The sequence below is a fragment of the Peromyscus leucopus genome, chromosome 13 (assembly GCF_004664715.2).
Source record: "Peromyscus leucopus breed LL Stock chromosome 13, UCI_PerLeu_2.1, whole genome shotgun sequence".
NCBI lineage: Eukaryota > Metazoa > Chordata > Mammalia > Rodentia > Cricetidae > Peromyscus > Peromyscus leucopus.
In genome coordinates, this window is record NC_051074.1 from 7,316,112 (window position 1) to 7,335,412 (window position 19,301).

General features: G+C 47.9%; 1 protein-coding gene across 1 annotated transcript; it reads left to right on the plus strand.

The window, feature by feature from the left end:
- The first annotated feature begins 1,109 nt into the window (after window positions 1-1,109).
- Window positions 1,110-11,701, plus strand: Cops8 (COP9 signalosome subunit 8). Its single transcript, XM_028880379.2, has 8 exons — window positions 1,110-1,272; window positions 2,088-2,158; window positions 3,144-3,192; window positions 4,273-4,405; window positions 8,624-8,731; window positions 9,608-9,670; window positions 10,092-10,139; window positions 10,798-11,701. Exons 1-8 carry the CDS (start codon window positions 1,195-1,197, stop codon window positions 10,875-10,877), a joined length of 630 nt encoding a protein of 209 aa, XP_028736212.1. The 5' UTR covers window positions 1,110-1,194; the 3' UTR covers window positions 10,878-11,701.
- The last annotated feature ends 7,600 nt before the right edge of the window (window positions 11,702-19,301 follow it).

Genomic DNA, 19,301 nt, shown 5'->3' on the forward strand with positions numbered 1-19,301 from the left:
CAGGGTCTAGGCTGGGTGTTTTTTTTTTTGTTTGTTTGTTTTTTTTTTTTTTTTTTACTTTTCATGCACAGAATTGAAATTTAGGCACACAGATTTGCAAAGTAGCAAGGAAACCTTATCCAAAAGCAAAGCAACACTACAGAAATATGCTGTCAAAATGATGGTGGGCCACAGGAGCCAGCATACTATAGGCTAGTTCCCCAGTTACTGTTTGGGGCTTTTATGGATTTTAAGAGAAGTCTGATTGCTAGGGGGCATTGTACTCTGTTTTGATTGACAGATTTTAGCTATGTTACCTCTTTTTCTACTGTGCATACCCCTTCCTATAATGTATTTGATTTTAATCATACACATGCACAAGTATGTATAGGCATAAGATGGTAAATAGGAAATTCTCCCAGCAAGCTCACTTAGAAGACACTGTTTGCCTTATTGGGCAGGCACCTAAAACCAGTTCAGGCCAGATCAGACCTCCTGCCCTCATCCCGTACATTACTGGAGTATTACATTACTGGAGTATTATTGAATAGACTCTGTTCAATGGTCAGTAAGGGGAGGAGAAAGTTATTCCATTTCTTGGAGAGGACGAGCCTGCGGTTCCACGCAGTTGTGGACAGGAGTTCTGAGTTGTTGACGGTTGCTAGGTGATTTTTTTTTTCAGAGAAGAGTGTGTGTGTGTGCATTTTTCAGAGAAGGGGTGTAGGTGAGGGTCTCAGGCTGCCAGGTGCATTGTTAGAAGAGGGGTGTGTGTGTGCATGGTCCAAGCCAAGAAGAGTTTCAGCTTTGAAATTTCCTCGGCTTGTAACACCTTTAGCTTACATGCGTTCTCAAAACACATGGAGATCCAATGGTTTTATTATTCTCCCACTGTAACTGTGGGTATGAAAGATGCATTCCCGCTGTCACCTTCAAGAGCAGAAGACCGAAGCTGCAGCCAGCTCCTCCCAACCGGAGTGGTCCGGCTCAGAAAGCCGGTTCTTTCAAGCCTGGGGCGGGTCCTCCAGAGCACCGAGATTGCGGGCTAGAGCGCTCGCCGCCCGGCTCTCTCCGCCACGGCGTCGCTCAGGAAATGACGACACGCTCGCGCAAGCGTACCGAGCGGCGCCAGCCTTTACGTCATCGCGGGCGCGACGCCCCGAGGGCCAGCTTGGGCTTTGGTCTGGCGGGGCGGTGGCGGCGAGAGCGGCTGGGAAGATGCCAGTGGCGGTGATGGCGGACAGCGCCTTCAGTTTCAGAAAGCTGCTGGATCAGTGCGAGAACCAGGAGCTCGAGGTAGCGCGGCAGGGTGGGGCGGTCGAGTGGGCGCCGTCTCCAGGGTAACGGGCCGGGCCGCGGCCTGCTGGGAGCGTATCCCCGATTCATCACGCCCCAGTTCCTGGCCGTAGTCGGGAGACGCTTCCATGTATCTATCATGTTAGGATAAAAAGTTCACTAGCTTGGCTGGGTGAGGTGGCCTAGGAATCTCATGGAGCACACGTGAGGCGGAGGCAGGAGGATTGCCGGTAAGTCCGAGGCCAGCCTGGGCCACGTAAAATCAAAACAACAAAAGAAATAGGGGGGAGGGGAAAAATAAAAGGTTCCCCGACTAAAGGAGACAGCAGCAGCTTGTTGATAAGCACTTAGCAGACCTTTGCTGAATGGATTAAGATTGAGGAAAAGCCTCTGTAACTGCTCCATGGTTTTTAGCTTATTTGGATAGCCTTTTTTATAATGGGCTTATTATAATTGTAATGTTTTATAATTTTTATAAAACACAGTGTTTTAAGAACCTTTAAAGTATTTACTACAACTGTGAGTTGCCTTTTGTTTGTTTGTTTTAAGTTTAAGACCCTCCGAGGTGAAGATACGTAAATATCTGTGTATTTGTAAAGAAACTGATACCCCATTGGGGCTATATGACAGTTGACAACTCATCTAAATTTTCTCCTCGGATTTTAATCCTTGATACTCACCCAAGCTTTTTCTGCATCTGTAGTAGTACTGGAAAGGGGACTGAGTTTTTCCATTTGAATTTTCTCTTTTCTGAAAGTGTATTAGGAAATGAGTTTTTTGTTTGTTTGTTTGTTTTTCTCTTTTTGTCCCTGTAGGCTCCTGGAGGAATTGCCACACCACCAGTGTATGGTCAACTTTTAGCTTTGTATTTGCTCCAGAATGACATGTAAGTAGTACCTTTTACCTAAATTGAAAGAGCAGCAGCTTGCTCGAGATTATTCGAAAGTACATATGACACATAGGTGTCTTTTATTATAATCCTGTTATATGTTTCCTATTCAGTCATAATAATAATTAGGCTCAATTTTTTTTGTTGTTGTTGTGTGTGTTTTACATATACCTTAAAAAAAAAAAGGTAAGTCCTCTTTTGTCTGAAGGCACACACCTTTAATCCCAGCACTCAGGAGGCAGAGGCAGGCGGATCTTTGAGTTCAAGGCCAGCCTGGTCGACAGAGTGAGATCCAGGACAGTCAGGGACTACCACACAGAGAAGCCCTGTCTTGAAAAACCTCAGAAAAAGAAACTTCTATGTACTCAGTAAAAGAAAAGAAGCTGAAAGGGAACATTGGGAAGCCAGGAGTGTTGGGAGGTTTTTAATTAGTCTTCCTGGGTGGGAAGCAGAAGGTGTGAGTGTGCTAGAGCGTAGAGGGCTCCTGCAGCTCCAAACCCTTTGTGATGTTTTTACAGACACTCAGCTGAGGTTTTCAGTATACACAGAGAAGTTGTTTCTGTTTTGTGATCATGGTCCAACCCCTTAAGTCCTGTGCCCACTAGAAGGGCTCCTAATTATAACAGCACTGTGTGCACATGTATTGTGAGAGACACATTGTTAAATCTGAGTGCTTGTACGGTTAGTTTTATGTAAGTCTGTGGTTTGAATGTGTTGCTGTAGTATAGGATCTGGATTGTTAATTTTAAAAAGTCAGCAAAAAATAAAAAAGGTTGCCTTGGAAGGGGTTATTTCATACTCCTTTTTTTTTTTTTTTTTTTTTTTTTTTTTTCCCTTCTGGAAAACTGTTTTTCCTCAGAACAAATTCATATAAAACTGAATTGTCCTGTGAAGTATATTAGTAGGTGTTCTTTCATGTGCTTACATTAGAACCTGGTCATTCCATAAGATGACTTGTTTTTAATTGATCTCTATAAATTAGGAATAATGCAAGATATCTTTGGAAGAGGATACCACCTGCTATAAAATCTGTAAGTATTCCACAGCATTCCCTGTTGCTTTAAAAATACTGGCATTGACTTAAATGACAGCCCCCAGGTCCTCTTTTCTTTCCCATACATATCACAGAAACTGTAGTTAATCAAATTTTAAAGTTAGAGACCTTCAGATTTCTCTGACAGGGTGGTTCAGAAATTTTGTTCGTATACTGATGAGGTTTCCATACTGATGAGGTTTCCTAAGGCCTGCCTTGCTGTGCAGTTGGCCAGTTCACAGCTGACCAGTTTAGATGCAGGGCTGGGGATTGCAGCGGACTATGTGGTTTTCTGCAGTGATGGCTGTTTGAAAACTGGCATTGTGTACATGGACATTCACTGCATTAAGATGACTTTATTAAGTGTCTTACTTGGGATGGGAGAGTAAATGCAATAACTTTAGAAAAGTTTCTTGCCAAGTAGAATGAAGTAAGGTTTTATTTCACTTTCCTTCCTTCCCCTGAACTTCTGTTGGTAAGAGTGAAACAAGAGTCAGGAGTGGCACGTGGGGTGAATGGGAAGAGCCGAGCTGCTGGGAATGGGAACTCTGCACAGAGGCTCTGCAGTTGACATTCATTGCCTTGTTAACCAGCTTTCGGGGAGTTTTGTCCTAACTGAGTCAATGCCAGCATCTTAGGGTTAAATAGTAGTGCTGAGGATAATTGATCCCCACACTTCATTCCAAAACTTTTTTTTTATTTTTACTTTCTTATGCTTTGTGATTGTGGTAAAAACATTAATTATATAAATTGTTGACATTACTGCTCACAGCGTTTTGGAATCAGGCAGATCCAACCTTTGGACATTGCAGAACTGTTATCACCTGCAAAGTTCACAGTCTGGAACTGGACATGCGAGTTACAAAAAGGAAAAAGGGTTACAGTTTGTGCCTGTTCTCGGCCCGTGACTGCAGGCTGGACACTCCTGTTCCAACAGTGATTGCATCTCCTAAAACCAGTAGTGTGTGTTTTAATGATATAGCTAACAAATTTCGTGTCATTTCTGAGATTTTGTTTGAAGATACAGTCTTATTAATTCCAGAGTGAATTTCTTCAAAGGCAACAATTTTTATTGCAGGCAAATTCTGAACTTGGGGGGATTTGGTCAGTTGGACAGCGAATCTGGCAGAGAGATTTCCCTGGGATCTATACCACCATCAACGCCCACCAGTGGTCAGAGACTGTGCAGCCAATCATGGAAGCCCTTAGAGGTAGTGTTTCTTTGTGGTTCAAAATCGTGTTACACTGAGCCTGTCCTTGGAGCCCTTGGAGGTATGGCTGTGCTGTGTCGGTGTGCACTCTGGAAGCGGACCGTTCTGATTTGTGGGTGGCTTTCAGATTTGATCTGTGCTAATTGTGATTCTTCATCTCATTACTGAGGACACTGGGGAACATGGCAGGAGCAGGAGCAGAGGGTGTCACTGTTGATTCCAGATCCTAGTTACTCCATTGGTAATATCTTTTATCCTCTTCATCATTATTTTTGTGGGGACTGGAAGTTTATGACAGGGCCTCGCTGTATAGCCCATTCTGTTCGTTACTCCTGGGTTACTTACTGGTGGGTACCACACATGTGGCCTTGTGAAAGGTTCTTGGCTGTTAAAATGAAACTTGGCAATAACTAAAGTTCATGGTATGGGTAGGTCAAGATTGTTTTTAGGTCTGTGTATTTTCAAATACACAGACTTTGGACTTCGTTAACCCTGGCTTTGTTGGATGTCGTGTCCTGTAGCAGGAATCTTAAAAGTTCTTATTAAAAAAATCAAACCTGAGGAGAGTTATTGGGGTCCATGCTGGTAGATCAGAGAGACAGAACAAGCCACAGCTATCTCACCTCGCCGGATCCTCAGCTGGTCTTGTCTCCTCAGACTGGAAGCCTTTTATGTCCTCATATCCGAATGGCTCTCAGCTGATTGCTGCTAGAAGCCTGAATGCTTAACCAGCCAAATGCTTAACCAGCCAAATGCTTCTAGTTTTTGGTCCTCACGCCTTATATATCTTTTTGCTTTCTACCACCACTCCCTGGGATTAAAGGCTGGCTTTCTGGGATTAAAGGCGTGTGTCACCATGCTTGGCTATTTCCAATGTGGCCTTGAACTCACAGAGATCCAGAGGGATTTCTATCTCTGGAATGCTAGGATTAAAGGTGTGAGTGCCACCATTTTCTAGCCTTTGTATCTAGTGGCTGTCTGTTCTCTGACCCCAGATAAATTTATTAGAGTACACAATATTTTGGGGAACACAATACCACCACAGTGTCCCCTGTGTACATCTTGTCAAAGGAACAAGCTCAGAGTCTTGGGGCTCAGTTTGGAAGATTAGAGGCCTGGCATGATGGGGCACTGCCACATAGGAGCTCTGTCCCCGTCTCCCTCCTGTCTCACGCTCCCCTGCAGGTGCTTCCAGTCTCTCCGGGTCACTCTCTCATGTTCTTTTTATGGACTTTAGGGGGGTGGGGGTGTGTGTGTGCGTGCTTGCGTGCGTGCGTGCGAGCGAGCACACACTTGTGTAGTAGGCCAGTAGCATTGGATCCTCTGACGTAAACTCACTGGCATTTCTGAGCCACCACGCATGGAAGCTGGGAGCCAGGCTTGGGTCTTGGAAGAGCAGCTCACATCCAGACTCTTAGCCGAGGAGCCATCTTTCCAGCCCCATCACACATCGTCCAGTGACCTCTCTTACATGGTTGCGCTCTTCCTCGTTTCTGTAGTCACTGCCTGCCCTTGGTGTGCTCTCTCCGTTGGTGAGCAGGTCCGCATCAGTGGGTAAGGACATGGGTGGACCAGGGAGCAGAGAGTGAGGATTGCTAGTCCCGTCGACTGCAGTCGTCCCGGGTCAGCCTACAGCAGAAGTGTCAATGACAAAACAGGAAGTAGCTGCTTTGAGTAGCAGGGACCGAGTGTCAAGGTAGACACAGGCGGGGGAGGAGTGTGGCATCGTGAGGTCACGTGATTGCAGTGGGGCTGCTTGAAAGCTGGTTTGGAACTGCCCTGGGAGGAGTCACAGGAGGCTAGGGCTGACAGGATGGGCTCAGCCTGGTCCGTACAGGCTGCCTTTGCCGGGTGCTGCACTGCAGGCTGATAGGCAGGACTCGGGGAGGGGCTCCCTCCTCATCCAGTGAGGCTTCTGTGTGTTTTATTCTTTCCAGTACCACCTCACACTGGATTCTCCCTGAAACTGAGAGTTCCCTCCAGCCCACAGACAGCCATTCTGTCTAGTGTAGCATGCTGGAGTTTGATCTCTGGAGCCAGGCTTTTAGTTTCACTTTGGCACATCTACCTCCTGGCCTTCACTTCCTTGTTATGAAACAAAATTGAAGAGTTGACTTGTACACACTGGTCACGGCCTGAGACATTGTTCTATTCTATCCAAGAAGATTATCTTGAGACTTAGCAAAGCCCCAGATCCCTAAATGGCACATCCCACCCTTTTCTCTGTAAAATGCCTGCCTGGTAAGGGCAGTCTCCAAACAGATTGCAATTGCTGCAGATTTGATGTTTTGCTTTTCAGTGTATTATAAATTTGTTTTCTAGTTAAGAACAACCACAGCCTCATCTGTTAAAGGTCCCACAACTTCCCCAAACAGCACCACTAGCCGAGGACCAAGAGCTCAGACACAGACCTGTGGGGACAGAGTATTCAAACCATAGCACCTTCAGTTCAGTCTGAACTACTCGGTTCTATTAGAAAATCAGAGACGTTTTTGCTGAAGAACGTGGTGGGAGAGCTGTTTGTTACAGAAAGCCAGAAAGGGCTGGCAAAGCCCCGAGGGAGCAGTTGTTCCTAACAGCCGCCCTCACCCAAAGCCTGAGGGGATGGGAGGAGGGCCGGTACTACTGGACCCTAGGACAGAACTGACTCCATGGCTGTGGAGGGTGTCAGTAGAGGAAGTTGGGGAGCAGTGTGTGGCTGCTGTTAGCACTGGAACACAGAGCCTTTATTTCTGCATCCACTGTCAGCCTACTCCTGCCCCTGTGAGTGTTCTTCCGTTCTTGTTAGCCTCCCTGCCTCTCCTCAGACCTGCTGCTTTTCTCTTCCATTCTTGTTCGGCTGTCTCTTCCTACTCCAGAAATCTGACCAGACTGTTTGAACTGGAGACAGTGATTTTTAAATGGTGGGAGAGGGTTATGGTGCATACTTCCTGCTGCATGCATGTTCCTGCCATGGCTGCCTTGGTTCTTTCCCACTGAACGTCTGTCTCCTTCCTAGGGAAATTTCCGTACCATCTGCTGGAGGTTGGTAGACTCAAGCAGGGTGCAAGTCTAAAGACGAGGGGGAGGGGGAAGAGGGAGGGGAGGGGGAGTGGTGGAGCAGCCTCTGTGGGAAAGGAAGGGTGCAGCTTAGTGTCGGCATGTTTGTGTGGGGAGACTTCATACCGTGGTGGGCAGGGGTGGGCAGAGGGTTCTCTCCTCCATTTTGACATGGGCACTGGGGGACGCACTCAGGTCTCCAGGCTGGGATAGAAGCGCCTTTACCACTGAGCCATTTCCAGGCCCCTTGGATGTGCAGTTTTTCAGACCTGAGAAAGCCTGGGACTGAGGACGTGCCCCATTTTGGTTCCTGTCAGCAAGCCCATGTTCACAGGAGTACTGTAAGAGGTGTTTTCTTAGGCTGTTAAACAAGGGGGTCAGAGCCCAGAAGCGGAATGTGGAGAGTCGTCTGGGTCAGGGACTAGTTTGGAGCAAAAGGTACCTGAAGGGACCATGCTCTGCTTGGTTGACATTGCAGAGGGGAGGGTCTGTGTGCTAGGGGCTTGATTTTATATGTCCAGTGGCCTCACCTGTGGACTGTAAAATCGGAATATTTATTAAGCAGGTTGGCAGCCTTCTGGAGGAGCCTTGTATTACCAAAAGGGCACTGTACCCGAAGACTGGCTGGGTTGGATGGGGCATTCATCTCATTCTGGAATTTTCTTAATGTAGGGGTTTGAGCATGAGGAAATGGGGAAAGCTGTTTCCAGGAAGAGTTCTTGTGCTGGGGCCTGGCAGCACCTTCTCTTGAGAGTCAGGCCTTGAGTTTTGGGGTTCAGGGTCCTGACTTGATGCACACTTGGAAGTTAGGGGCAGGTGCTGGGGGTAAGGTTTGAGCGTCTGTGCTGGGGGATCCTGTATTGGAGACCCTTCCGAGAGAGAGGGAGGGACAGCTGTGTTCTCCTCCGTTCTGCTAGTGTTTGCAAGTGAAACAGCAAAGGAAATGCAAAGTGTTTGTACCTGAATCCTTCCGGGTGGGGTCTTGTGGGGGTTGCCTTCCACCCTGTAGCTTTTGTTGACACCTGAGGTGAGGAATGGGTGTGCTCACTGGAGCCTTCTGGGTGTGCAGTGTGCGCTTGGGTGGGTCTAGTCTTGCCTGTAAAGAAAAACTGGAAGACAGCTGTCTTTAGGAGTCCTGATCTCTTGGTTCCTGCCGCCAACCCTCCCCACCCACAACAGATGCAACGAGGAGACGCGCCTTCGCCCTGGTCTCTCAAGCCTACACCTCCATAGTTGCCGATGACTTCGCAGCCTTTGTCGGGCTTCCTGTGGAGGAAGCGGTGAAAGGTACCGGAACTTGTTCCTTACGGGGACCAGAAGTTGCAGAAATCATAGGTTCACTGTTGTTCCTCTGGAGCTCCAGAAGGGTTTTGGAATTGAGGTGGTGGGTTTTCTTTAGGAAGTGATACAAAACCTGCACCACACAGCACCTCCATGTGGCACCTGTACCAGGCACAGGAGTGTCCCTGTGCAGCTGTGTGGACATCTGCACAGCTGCTTTAGAAAGCACTCCTCGACTGACCAAAGCGCCCAGGTGTACCCTTACCTCCTCAGCAAGAGTCCTGTCTCCACACTGCATTTTAGTTCTTTTCCCTGGGGCCTTGGCCGTCCCCAAGTGCCTGTTGTCACTCTTCACCTACTCACGGGTACAACGCTGCATGTACTTGGTCACATTGTTCCATAGTGATTGACAGTTCTGATTCTCCCACTGAGATGAGAGACCATCACGTGTTGTTCCTTTAAGTTTTCCTTAAGTTCCCAGAGCCTGGGACAACTTGGGGGGGGGAGGGGCCTGGAAGCTGTGGTGTGGGTGGCGGTGTTTTGTTTTGTGGGCAGTTGGTTGTGGTATGGGGCTCTCGCACCTGCATTATTAGTCATTATTACTACAGAATGCTCCGAGGGATGGCCTGGAAGTTTCTTCTGTGTGTTTGGAATTAGACTAATTAGGTCACGACTACAGAAGACTAACCATTTGTCAGGGATTAGACTAGCCCCAGACTAAAGTGAGGCTTTCAGTATGTTCAGGATGTTTCAGAATAAGTTTATACAACCCGGTAGTAACCTAGTAACTACATGACACCTGAGAGTAGGGCATGAAGTGGCAGTGAGGGTCAGGCGGGCACGTGTGCCCTCCTCCATCTGTGTGTGATTCTGCACTTTCAGGTGTGTTGGAACAAGGATGGCAAGCCGACTCTGCCACAAGAATGGTTCTTCCCAGGAAGCCAGGTAGGTGGTCCTCAGAGACAAACGACGTCAGAGCAGTGACATTGGAGGTCACCTACTTGAGACTTTCCCTTCTGGCCAGTCCCCGGCCCTGCCCGTTGTTTCGGTCTGCATCCCTGTGTGCCTTTTCCTCCTGCGTACACGAGTGTCCTTTCCGGACAGTCTTTAGAACTGGGTGTCCCGCCCTCATTGTAATCCTCCTGCATCAGCCCTACTTCCCTTCACCCGCCCTGGGCACCTGGTGTTTAGACAGAGGTCAGTGCGCAGCCCCAGGTTGTAGATTCACGGAGACTGAAGACAAAGTGTCCAACATGGTCACAGTCCTCTCTCCATCTGAGACCGCGTGTTTGTAGTGCATGAGCGTCACCGTCGGTCCTGACATGACTTCTCTTGGTCGTCTCTAACTGTCTTTCTCTTTGTTTAGCCTCAGGAGCCCTGGACGGTTCCTTGAACCGGTTTATTCCCCTGTCAGGTACGTGTTTTCACGTGGACATTTTAAGTATTGCATCGTTTGCTGATGGGTTTTCTGTAGTGTGTAGGGATAAATTCTGCAGATGTGTGGGCACACATGGCTACAAGAAGGAAACCCCAGGCTTCCATGTAGCTAAGCTGGAGTGGCGGCACCTGGTAGCCCAGCCCAGAACTACCTGCCATCATGCCAGGGCCTCTTGGGGTTCTGGAATGTCCTCAGAAGGTGCCACAGCCTGGCGTGCCAAAGTCAGCGTTAGCATGTAAATCCTGAGGCTGGATCCTTGTTCCTGTGCTGCTCTTGCTTGTTGACAGTGCAGTGTTCTGCTTGCACCGGACACATGAGGTGCACGTGGGGGCTGTCCAGGCCGAGCTGGGGTCTGAAGAGGTGCTGCACACAGGACATGTCTGAGTCTTTACATAGCCTGCTGCAGCAACAGCGGTTACTCTGAGGCATGTCCATCTGAGACAGCCAGGTTGATCAAATGGAGACTTCTTGTCTGAAGCAAAACCATCCAGGCCTCTGGTGGGCATGATTTTTGTCTAAAACCAGATAGCACAAGAAAGTTCCCTTGTGCAGGTCCTCCACGGACTAGTGGCAGGCTAGGTGCTCTGGCCTACCACTGGCTAACTTAGAGTGTGCTTCCCTCACTGTCACACAGAGCCTGCCCCAGTTCCACCAATCCCCAACGAGCAGCAGCTCGCCAGGCTGACCGACTACGTGGCTTTCCTGGAAAACTGATAGATCACTCGGAGTTCAAGGTCCACCTTCAGACCCTGTCACTGGCAAACAGATGTGGAGTTTTATTCTGAGTTCACTGAACAGGGTGAGCACCTCGATGTCCTTTGGGTGTGATAAAATGCACATAGAAGAAGAAGAAGAAGCGGATTGTAGTGTCGTCCTCCTCAGACACTGCTGACTGTCCTGGGAGCAGTCCTCATTTGGTTGGAGTCATCAGTATTATGCAGCCAGCCTCGATGACTGGACTCGGAACACAAGCTGTCCTGCTTCAAGTAGCAGAGGGCGCTGTGGCACACACCACACTCTTGGATACCACTGGCCTCTAGCTGTAGTGATGTGCTTGGGGTTTGAGGAGGACTGTCCCCAGGCAGTGCCCAACCCACATTGTCACTCGCACTCCGGAGAATGTGCTCTTTCTTCTAACCCCAGAACAAGGAATCACTGATGTAGACTCAAAGAGCTGAGGGTGGTGAGACTATCTCCTGGTGAGGAGCTCGTCGATGCCACATTTTTTCCCAGTATGTGCAAGCATCCATTGCATGAGGTGGATGGTGGACAGTGAGATCGCAGCATTTGTGTTCCTGTGAAACTCAAGTGCTGACGTCTCCTTTCAGAAGAGGGGAGGGGCCTGGGTGTTGTGTGCTGAGGGAAGCTCCCGAGCCAGGGGACAGCCCAGGCCGCCCCCCTGCTGCCAGTCCCCATCCTGTGTAGAGATGCTGACTGCCTCTGTGTTTGTTCCTGTGTGACAGCCTGTGATGATTTGAGGTGGTTGATACAGCCCTGGTTCCTTTAGTCTGCATTTGTTCAATAAATATTTAATTGAATTCTTAAAACTGTTTCATCTAAAGCTGTTTCGAGAAATTTCGCAGTTTGGTCTTAACTGTGAGCACATTTATAACTTTGTCCTTGTCTCAAAAATATTTTCTTAAGAGTTAAAACCTTTTTCCCTTTTTAGTATTTGGGAATTTCACACATGCATATAATGTGTTTACTTCAAATTCATCCTCTTTTTCCTCTGATTCTTCCCCTAGGGCAGTGTTCTCAACCTTCCTAACACTGCAACCCTTTAATACAGTTCCTCCTGTTGTGGTGACCCCCCCAGCCATAAAATTATTTTTGTTGCTACCTCATAATTGTAAGTTTGCTACTGTTATGAATCGTAATGCAAATACCTGGCATTTCCAATGTCCTTAGGTAACCCCTGTGAAAGGGTCATTGAACCCCAGAGTCTGCGCCCCACAGATTGAGAACCACTGCCCTAGAATTTCTTAATTAAAAAGAAACTACCTCACTTGTGACTTTAGTGAGTTACATAGTTCCTGTTTTCATTGGTTCTCTAAAAATCATCTTTGGAAATACAATGTTTTAAAATCATTTGGAAATATTTTTTAAATTTCCATTTTATTTAACCTAGGGAAATCATGTTAAAATGTTGAACAGTTGAGGAAGTAAAGATGGCGGAAGTCAACATGTTGAGAATAAGAGTAATAATACCAGCGGTGTAGACACCAGGTACAAAGTCTAAATGGATGGATGGCTCCTGTTTTTAATAGCACATTGGGAAGGACCCAGATGTGTCCTCGTTGGGGTTGGTGACTGAGACGGAGTTTGTGGAGTGACTGAGGCCATGAGTGTAGTGCATGTGAGTGTAACTCAGGCAGGGGGTTTAGCTGCATGCCTCCTTACCTGCACAGGAAGAGTTCCCTCAGGTAACCTGATGTTGGGACTCTGCATTGCCTGTGTTTCGTGGTTTACAGAGCCGTCTTTCATGTTCATAGAATAAAATCAGCCAGTAGTCACATTGCTGGAGGCAAGCCGTCTTAAATCTGGCTTGGAAATACCTCATTTTTCTTGGCAAATAGTATTTGCTCCCTCCTCCCACCTGACAAGGCCCAGAGTGAGCAGAGGGAGGACCTCGCTGCTAGGCGGCACGGGCACCAACTGGAGGGGGCACTTGTGGAGTTGGCACCGGTGCAGAAGGTCAGCCTGCAGGTTGCTGCCTGGCACAGCACGGCCTAGGCCAGGGAGGGCATGAAGACAGGCTCAGCAAGCACGGTGGGTGCCAACCTCGTAGGACCCCTGTGCCAGAAACCAGCCATTTGCATAGGAATAGTTGTCCATGAGCGTCAACATTTCAAGTTTACAGTCCTACCCACACGGTGTGAGTATGAGAAGGGCAAGACATCTGGCTCCCCCCACCCCCTTGATGAGCTTTGAGAATAATAGTCATCCGTCAACGGTCTGCAGAGCAGCAGAATGAGCCTGACGGGGCTGGGCCGGCTGAGGGGGGAAAGCTCAGCCTCAGAAACCAGAGTGCGGGCCATGCAGCCTCTAAGACCACAGGGTGCCACACAGGACTGAGCCTGAAGGGTGTCAGGCATACCCGTGCCTCTCTCTGCCCGGGCTGCACCAGGGTCGCCAACAGCACCCTGCTGCCCCTGGGGGTACAGGCAAACCTGGGTAAGGGAGAGCCCCTGGGACAGTGCTTCAGCCCCCAGGCCTGGCGGTCAGTAAAGACACGTGTGTTTTGGGGGCAAACAGGGCTGTGTGTGTGTTCTGTACTTTGAAAAACAACCCCAGCAAGGTTGGGTTTCCTTCAGTAACCAGCTCTGCAGTCCCTTTGGTCTCTTCCTCCTTCCTGGTTTTACAGTCTCCACGTTCTCCTCCTCTTGTTCCCTGAGCTCACACGTGCTTGGACCTCACATTCTCTCCCTGTGGCGGGGCGCTTCAAATCGGACTCGGGGTCAGACTGAAAGCACCCGAACCGCATTTTCCTTCCGTGGTCACAGTGGGTCGAACAGTCTAATGTGAGGTGAAGTAAGCACCCAGCATCAGCTGTCAAGGTTTCTCTTCCGGGATTCCGTGTGTGCGTGTTTAATCAACACTTCGACCTGCTCGTTTACAGAAGATCAGCATTAGTGGAATAAGCTAAGCACTACTGAAAAACAGCCAGTTCTAGAACGTGGGGACATCTAGAACATGAAACTGGACAGAGTCCTGGTTTCAGTCTTGTTGCTGAGATAAAACACCCGACAAGAAGCAGCACAGGGAGAAACGGTTTGTTTAGCTCACAGTTCCAGGCCCGTCACTGGGGGGAAGTCAGGGCTGCAGGAGCTTGAAGCGGCCGTCACAGTCACAGCCCAGAGTAGACAGAGAAAGAATGCATGCGTGCTTAGTGCTCGGCTAGCTTTCTCTTCCACAGTCCAGGACCCAAACCTTCAAAGCAGGTCTTCCCACGTCACCTAAGGCCATCGAACAGCACCACGTTGATACTCTTCCCAGGTGGTTGTAGCTTGTGTCCAGTCACCTAACTGACAGCTCCACTACTTGTCAATCTGACACACAACCACCATTTTAAAACCATAACCTTCCATCCCCTCCCCTCAAAGTCTCATGTTTTATTTTTCCATAGTACACAGTACAGTCCAACTTTTAAAGTCCCCAAAGTTTTTAAAAATGCCAACCTTTTAAAAAGTCCAAAGTCCCTTAACTGAGCTATATGATAGAAAGTTATATGCAAACATTGGTGTCCCAAAAGGAAAGAGAGTGTTGCAAGGACAGTCACATCAAATCAAAGCCCAAACCAGCCGTTCCAGTGCCAGCACCTAGGACTGGTAATGTAATCTGGGCCAAAGGCCGTGAGTATCCCCATTTCCCCATTCTGTCTCCTCAGCACACATAGCTTCTCTCCCAGGCTCAGGCAGACCCCACTTCACATCTACAGCTCTTCTTGTCTCATGGTCCCAGCATCTCCAGTATCCTGGAGTCTCCATAGCAACTGAAGTGTCACCCTCACAGCTTCAGGTAGTGGCTTCTTGGGACCTCTCCATATCCACCACAGGATGCTTGGCCTCATGGACGAGACTTGTTCTTTTGGGCCACCAACCAGCTCCCAAATCATGACACAGAGACTTATTAATAGTTTTGAGTGCTTGGCCTCACTTAGGCACGTTTCTTGCTAGCTCTATTAACTTAAACTGTTTATCTACCTTTTGCCTCAGGGCCAATTACCTTTCTTACTTCTGTATCTTACTTTACCTGCTTCTCTATGTCTGTCTGTCTGTCTGGTGTCTGCCTGGCTTCTTGCCCCAGGCATGTCCCTCCTTCTTCCCTCCTCCTTGTTTTCTTCCCTTCTCTTTCTAGTTTTCTCCTATTCTCTGCCCACCAGCCCTGCCTATCCTTTTTCCTGCCTAGCTATTGGCCGTTCAGCTTTTTATTAGACCAGGTGCCTTCGGCAGGCAAGGTGAAACAGATTCAACAGCTTTATATAATTAAATGCAGCATAAATGAATGTAGTACACCTTCACACAGTTAATATTGTGCAATATAAACAAATATAACACATCTTTGCCTAGTTAAGATAATATTCTACAACAGCCTCAGCTGTTGAGCTGTTCTCCGTGACTCCCCCAGCCTTGCATCTTTACATTCAAAACTAGAATCTTGCAGATGACCCAGCACTGCCAGGCTCTGCTGCCAGTCTGAGACTTAGCCTGGCCACCTTAGACCACAGCTGGATCAGCTGTGCAGACTGAGGAGGCACTTTCCTCTGGCCCCGCTGCGGGCAGGCCGCTTCTCTGCGGTGATGCTGATCTCTGTCTGTTACAATTGCTGCCTCACCACCACCCCAAACATCATCCTGCTTAGATATTTCCCCTACCAACAAGCCAGTCCATCATCTTTAGGTTCAGCTTCTTTCAGTTCCTCAGGACACGGGCAGAACGGATTCAAATTTTTGGCCAAAATACCACATGGATGGCCCCCACCCAGTACTGCTGGAGTCTGTTCCCCACTGAGACCTTAAGCCAGACCTCTGCTGCTCATGTTTCCTTCATCCTTTCTGTCTTCCAAGCTCCCACAGAGCTACCCATTGAGCTGTGCTCCCACCTTTCAGTCATTTTTCCAGTCCAACATGCCATACACTGACATTCTTCCCCAGACAACTGCCTTTAAGAGCCATGTGGTCGTGACTCGCCTGTGACTCCACTTCCTCAGTCCCAGTGTCTGCCCTAGTTTTATTCTGTAGCTTCAAAAAAAATTAACAACCTAGGGGAGAAATGGTCTATTTTAGCTCACAGTTCCAAGTTCGTTATTATAGGAGGTAGAGGCAGGAACTTGAAGCAGCTAGTCAAAACCACAGTCAAGCTGGAGAGAATGAATTGATGGAAGTTTAATATTCAGCTAGCTTTCTCTACCCATACAGTCCAGGGCCCCAAACCAAGGAATGGTGCCACCCATTTCCAGGCAGGGTCTCCCATGTCAAGTAAGGTAATCAAGACAGTCCCCACAGGCCAACCTGATCCAGACAGGTGAGACTCTTCCCGGGTGATTCTAGCCTGTGTTGAGTTGACAACACTCACTGCAGACAGGTCGGTGGGTTTCCTTCTGAAACAAAAGACAGATAGTAGAGGTGCTGTTGAGTACATGATGTCTCTGCCTCTCGGTTGAAGCACCTAAAGGCTCACAAGTGTTCCAAGCAGCTGAGTCTAATGTTTAAAGCCGCTGGCCCTAAAGCATTGCCTAAAGCAAGAGCCGTGGTCAAGAGAGATCTACAAAGATGACCCATTTGCTCATCCTGGGCAGTTAGCCCAGCCTTCTCAAAGCCTGTGGGATTGGGGCTCCTTTGGGAGGAGGAGGAGACAGAATGGGAACTGGAAAGGGCTAGCCTGCAAAGTGGCCCTGCAAGACACTGGATAGTGAGAGCCTATGCTAGGCAGCCCATTGCCCGGGAATTCCATGCTGGGTGGGGGAGGGGTGTGCCTGTAAGCCCGAGGTAGAACTTAGGAAAAGTACAAGTGGACATCTGGCCAGCACAGTGCTAAATGAAGCAGTGAAGGGGGCAGGGGGCATGGACGTGTCTGAGATGCAGTGACTCTGGTCATGTGCACCTTCTGATGCCAAAGAGGAGAAAATACAGCAGGAAAATAAATGCTTTGAAGTCCTGGCCCAGAATATTCCATACTGATCTGGAGAAAGCAAACCATCAATTCTGAAAGCTCAGACACACCCCCACAGAGTAAGTGCAAAAACTCTGCACCAGGAAACACCAACTGCAAAAGAGCAAAGGCCGTATATTAAAGAGCAGCAGCCAAAGTTGGGGCATCATCCCGAGAACAGCGGCAGAAAAGCTAGGTAGATGATGAGATGGTGTTTGTACAGTTGAAGGATACAGATCCTGGCCATCATCTCATTCTCTGTTGTTACTTTTAAAAGATGTAAAAAGATACACCAGAAAGCAGGTGCTGCTTTGGTAATATAAAAATAGAGCGGGGAGTGATAGCTCATGGGTTAGCCCAGCCCTTGGAGGATGATACAGGAGGAGCTCAAGTCTGCCTTAGCTTCATTCCTGTTGCTGTGATCAAAGAGCCTAGTCAGAAGCAAACTTACTGTCAACTTGACACGTCAACTTGACACAACCTAGAATCACCCAGAAGAGTTTCAGCCGAGGAATTGCCTAGTTTATTTTAACTTCCAATTCTCGGTTGCAGGCTGGCATTGCAGGGATGTCACAGAGGCGGGAGCCTGAGACTACGAGTCATCACACCCACAACGAGAAGGGAGAAATGAATGCACCCATACTCCTCCTTGCTGATAGCTAGCTTTCTTCATTCTTACAGAGGTCGGGCCTAGGGAATGGTGCTGCTCACAATGGACTAGCTGTTCCTACATTAATTAATAATCAATTGTGATAGTGATCCCTCCAGAGTCAGTTGCTTACTAAAAAGATGCCCAGATACATCCAGAAGAGATAGCCAAACACAACAGGTATGCAAATCACAACACAGAAACACACACACAAGCGTGAAAAAGCAAGACAAACATGGTGCTTCCAAGAGATCGTATGTAATTCTTCCATCAGTGAATCCAGTGATACTAGAATGGCTAAGTGCTGGGAAAGGAATTCAAAAACCAGCTTCTAAAAATAATGGCTTCAAAGGGGAAGGAGACACAAATGAGGAAAGTAAGGGAGTCAAGAAGGAGATATGAACCCAGCAGCATGGGAGAGAAAGTCAGCAAGGAACAGCTTGAGAAACACCAACCAGAATGTTGAGAAGAAGACTTAAAACAGGGCAAACCACCACTGATGGATACGGTCAGGCAGAAGAAATACCAGGAGGAAGAGACAGACAGGCTTGAGTAAATGTAACCTTCAGACATCAAATAAAACAACACCCAAGAACCATGATACATGATCAAGAGACCAAACTTATAGATGTTTTAAATACATTTTGGCCATTTGTATTTCTTTTAAGAACTGACAAATTCATTTTCCCAATTGTTGATTGGATTTTGTTTTATGAATCTTTCAGAAATAGATATCTCCTCCATCCAGCATGTAGATATAGGGAGATCTCCCCCATCTAGTGTGTGGACATAGATATCTCCTGTCCGGTGTGTAGAGATAGAGGGATCTCCCCAATCTGGTGTGTAGAGAGAGATCTCTCCTGTCTGGTGTGTGGACATAGAGAGATATCCCCATCCGGCGTGTGGCAGGAAGAGATTCATCTCCACTCTGTAGCTTTCCCTTCACCATTGAATCTTTCCTTTGCTGCACTGGTTTACTTAGCTGTAATCCTGTTTGCCAGTTCTTGCTATTTCCTGAGATGCTGGGAGTTTCCCAGAAGGCCATTGCCTTTGCCTACATCTTTAAGCTTGTGAACCCACAGTTTTAGCTGGAAGTTTCAATTCCTCTTTCTTCATAAGTAATATTTGACAGAAAATCAGCAAGACTCAGCAGACCTGAGCAACTGAGTGCTCAGGACCATGAAGAAAGTGTCCAATCACTTAGAAGGTTTAAAGTCACAAACCATAGTGTTCCATGACCACAACAGGATCAAATTAGGAGCCAGTGGCAGAAAGTGTGGAGACTCTCCATGAATTCAGTCATTTTTAAATGCACTGTTAAGTAAAGAAGAAATCAGAAAGGAAACACCTTAGAATGAATGAATGACAATCAATGCATACTTTACATATCTGTGGATTATAACTCCCCTCAGAGCTAGTTTTGCAGTTTGGATATTTAAACAGGGCACTTAAGCTTCCACCTCAGTAATCTAGACACAGAGCAAATCAAGGCTCACATACACAGACGATGAAAACAGAAATGCATGAGATAGCAGGGACGCAATGATAGATGGAGTTAGTGAAACCAAAGGCTTTGTCTTTAAAAGGAGTTGGGGCTCCTCAGAGAAATCCTGACGCCAGCGCCAGTGGTAGAGAACAGCTTGGGACATTGTGAACGTGTTGTGCCAGGAAGTGAAGAGGAGGCCAGAGAGCAGGCCATCCTCCACAGGGCCGGGAGCCAGCTGCACACCGCAATAAATAATGATCATTAAAAAGTACAAGCTATTAAAGAAGCCACAATTCTGTCCCGATAGTCAGGCGGCAGGAGTGAAGGGCCATTCCAGCTCGGATGTGGAGGGA